The sequence below is a fragment of the Chenopodium quinoa genome, unplaced genomic scaffold (genome assembly GCF_001683475.1).
Source record: "Chenopodium quinoa cultivar QQ74 unplaced genomic scaffold, ASM168347v1, whole genome shotgun sequence".
Taxonomy (NCBI): domain Eukaryota; kingdom Viridiplantae; phylum Streptophyta; class Magnoliopsida; order Caryophyllales; family Amaranthaceae; genus Chenopodium; species Chenopodium quinoa.
In genome coordinates, this window is record NW_018743555.1 from 2,825,913 (window position 1) to 2,829,640 (window position 3,728).

General features: G+C 29.2%; 1 protein-coding gene across 1 annotated transcript in view; it reads left to right on the forward strand.

The window, feature by feature from the left end:
- The first annotated feature begins 268 nt into the window (after positions 1 to 268).
- The window catches only part of LOC110740325 (L-ascorbate oxidase-like), a 12,076-nt gene continuing 8,616 nt past the window's right edge, over positions 269 to 3,728 (forward strand). The window contains exons 1-2 of the mRNA XM_021920812.1: positions 269 to 659; positions 2,803 to 2,895. Coding sequence (XP_021776504.1) covers positions 360 to 659; positions 2,803 to 2,895 — 393 coding nt within the window. The 5' untranslated portion in view covers positions 269 to 359. The remainder of the gene's footprint in view (positions 660 to 2,802; positions 2,896 to 3,728) is intronic.

Below are 3,728 nucleotides of genomic sequence, written 5' to 3' on the forward strand. Positions count from 1 at the left end.
CTATATAATATGCTTAATCACTTTTGAATATAAATATCAAAGTAAAATTAACCCGATATATTACTCGTTATACCCTCACTTACAGTTAATTGTAAAAAATAAATAAAAACTAGCGTGATTAGTTAAAGTCTCGAATTCTACCACAAAATTTACAACGATTGTCGTGTGATGAAGAAATTATAAAATAATTATGCTTAAGAATGAGGACAACGGACGAATATATAAAGTCATAAAGTAGCACAACACACTAGCTCACCAGGCTATATATATAAGATCGACGTATGTGTAAACCTTAAACAAACATTTTTATTAACAAGTTGGTGTGTTAATCATTTCTTTGAACATCAACTACTATTATTATGAGTACGTTTCCTTGTTCCTTGGCCAACTCAAGGCCAAGGCTCGTACTATTCCTCACGCTATGGTGTAGCGTGATATCGTCGATGGTTGTAGGATCATCGGCGAGGGTACACCATTACAAATGGGACGTGGAGTACATGTTTTGGTCACCAGATTGCGAGGAGAGGGTGGTGATGGGGATTAACGGCCAGTTCCCTGGACCAACCATACGTGCTAAGGTCGGCGACATCATACATGTTGACCTTACCAACAAGCTTGGTACTGAAGGTGTTGTTATTCATTGGCATGGTATTAGACAGGTAAACCTACTATACATTTTGCTTGAACTACTTTTTTGGTTGGTCCATGTTGGCCTTTTCATTTCCGTTGTAGTAATAGGTCTCACGTTTGACATATTGAATCTTTGTTCTTCTTTGCTTATTCAAATAAGTTTTAAAAATATAATATAATATTTAAAGCAAAAATAAGTTAAGTTCTGCAAAAATAATTTCGAATAGTAAAAAAAGTTTTTTAATAGCATAGGTTAAAATTAGCCAAGTTAATTAAGTTGGATGAGCATTAACGAATTATACATTACCTAAGTTTGATAAAAGTTTAACTAATCAAAGTTAAGGAAAAATAAAAAGTTTTTCTCATCAACATTATATAAATAACTTGATTTTGTTGTCATTTTACTGGTTGTTTCAAAAATACGCGCACGATTAATCTGACTAGTAAACCTATTCGTTCAAATAAAGTATATTTATCATTCTATATGTGTTACAAAGGGCAAATCTGAGAGCATATAAGTTTTTTTTTATGCCACATAGTATATTATGGCCAATCTTGCAATTGAGCAATCGGATCTCGACACAATTTGTTTGTTGAGATTTTGTCCATTCACATCTATAATTATGTTGTATGTATTCTTTTATACTTCTTTTGTCAGATAATTGTCATTATAATAATATAGTTTGAAATGGGATTAGTACTTACATAGTTACATTATTAAAATATGGGTGGTGGACTGGTGGTGTTGCAAACTAGGGGGAGTGAACTGATCAGATCGATTTTGATTCCTATCCCATTATGCACAACTTGGTTTTGGTATGGAGAACGGCAATCTATAATATTTAATAATGAAAAATTAATGTTTTTTTTTCTATTGGTTTTCTCTTTTTTTACCCTCTCTAGGAGGAACAAGAGCGTCCTCTTTAATACCATCTGAATTTATCTGAAATGAGATTACTAAACTTGATTAAAACTTATCAAACATGATTACCGCAATAAACAATCTCAGGAAAGCATATTCTTTGGATTTGATTCATACGACTTGATTGAATCTATTACACAATAGATATTGTTGGACCTGAATGAAAATTAAATGAACTTATCCGAACTTACTAAACTAAACACTTAGTTTTGCTAAGTAAAGAGAACAACCTTTATTTAGAAATGTAAATAATTATTTTGATGTCTATAAGTAATACCAAAATGACTATCTATTAACTATTGAAAATTGTAAGGAAAAAAAACTAAAACATTGTATAGTCTTTTACGCACTTAGCTAATATAGTTCATCAATTATACCTCTACTTATTACATGATAGTGATGAAGTTGACATAAAATGAACGAAGATTATTAGGGCCATATTAGTTGACCTATATCGTTACCTAGCCTTTTTGAAATACATGCATCAATATACTCGTCAAAAATTTCATCATGGATTCTTTTTATAACAGCTTAGTAACTATTTTTGTGGATGATTACATGTAATAATCACTTTTGGTTCTTGTAGTAGACTTCACTTAATTATAGAATCAAAACTTTGATTTATTGATTAATATTACACAATTTTATATCAAATTATTGTGCTATTCTAATTCCTAAATAATGGTGTGATTTCTTTTCATAAATTAAAGTGGGTTTACAATCTTTACACTTGATTATGATCATAATTTCAAAAGCAATCCTTAATTTGGTCCAAAATTAAAGCCGTGAATAAAGGATATTTATAATTATAAGGAGTTTAATTAAGTTTAGCTTTCCCACTATGTTTTGGATTTATACGTCCATACATACTCAATCTTAACAAAATTTCACCTATTATTTTAGACTTTTGCATACTTTAATCTTGATAATGACTTAGTACCACACCTACTTGTATTAGCTTAGTTTAAGTATACATGGAAATTAAAGCTATGATTTTCAAAAAGAAAAATGAATAGAAGTTTATTTAATGTTAAAAAACACATGTAGTATGGACAACATTTGGACATTAGCATGAACATCCCATATAAAAAATTATGGAGTTTGGAATCTTTGCATGTGCAATGCTTATAGCTTGCAACTTTAATTAACATTTAACAATGTAAGTAATAACCAAAGCTAATGTTTAATTTGTACAAATTTCAAGATTTTTGTTGATTAATTAATTAGGGTTTATTTCTGTTTTATTTCAGCTAAACACACCGTGGGCAGATGGGACTGCATCAATTTCTCAATGTCCCATTAATCCTGGACAGACTTTTGCTTATAGATTCGTTGTTGACAAGGTAATAGCATTTTACCATCTTTGAACTATTTCTTCCTTTTTGGTTAATCTTATTTTCTGTCTGAAATTAGTTATCAATGTTCTCAGTCACCTCATGAATATAATTGAATTATCATTATATAAATATGCACTTTAATTATACTAGTTGTGTCATTGATTGCTATCAATGACTAATCGTCTCTCAATAACTAATCTTGTTAGAGATATTGGAAAATTTTCTGATATCTCTAACAACATATCTTGGATTAGATAATAAACACAAATTAGCATGTAATGTTTTTTAGTTATGAGTACAAATACAATTTTTAGAGATGTATATAGACATTAAATAACTTTTCTAAAATGATCCTGGTATAAAACTGAGGATTATTCGTGCTAAAATTACGCATTAATCAATTAATACTCGACAATTCTAAATCTTTTCTTTTCAATCTTCTTTGACCCTACGAATTTAGGTTGTTATTAATCTAATATGAGTAATATTGACAAACTATAAAATAATTTAGTTTATAAAAGAAAGTATCCTAATTTCATTCTACTAATGTTAAAGGTGGTCATACCTACTATCTATGATTACGCGGTTGAGCAATGAGCATATTATAGAGTATTCCATTTATCTTCGAAGGCAACCAACCTAATCTATTTGACTTGTATCTCAAGATTGCAATTAATTAGAATCAGAATTTATTAAAGTATAATCGACAATTAGCAATTGTTATTGGTGATGTACGTACGTGTAAAGATAAAATTCCATGCATGTGAAAACTTTATAATAGTATAAATTGTTGTTAATCTAATTATAGTATTTTTTGACTTAGATCTAATTATATTTGT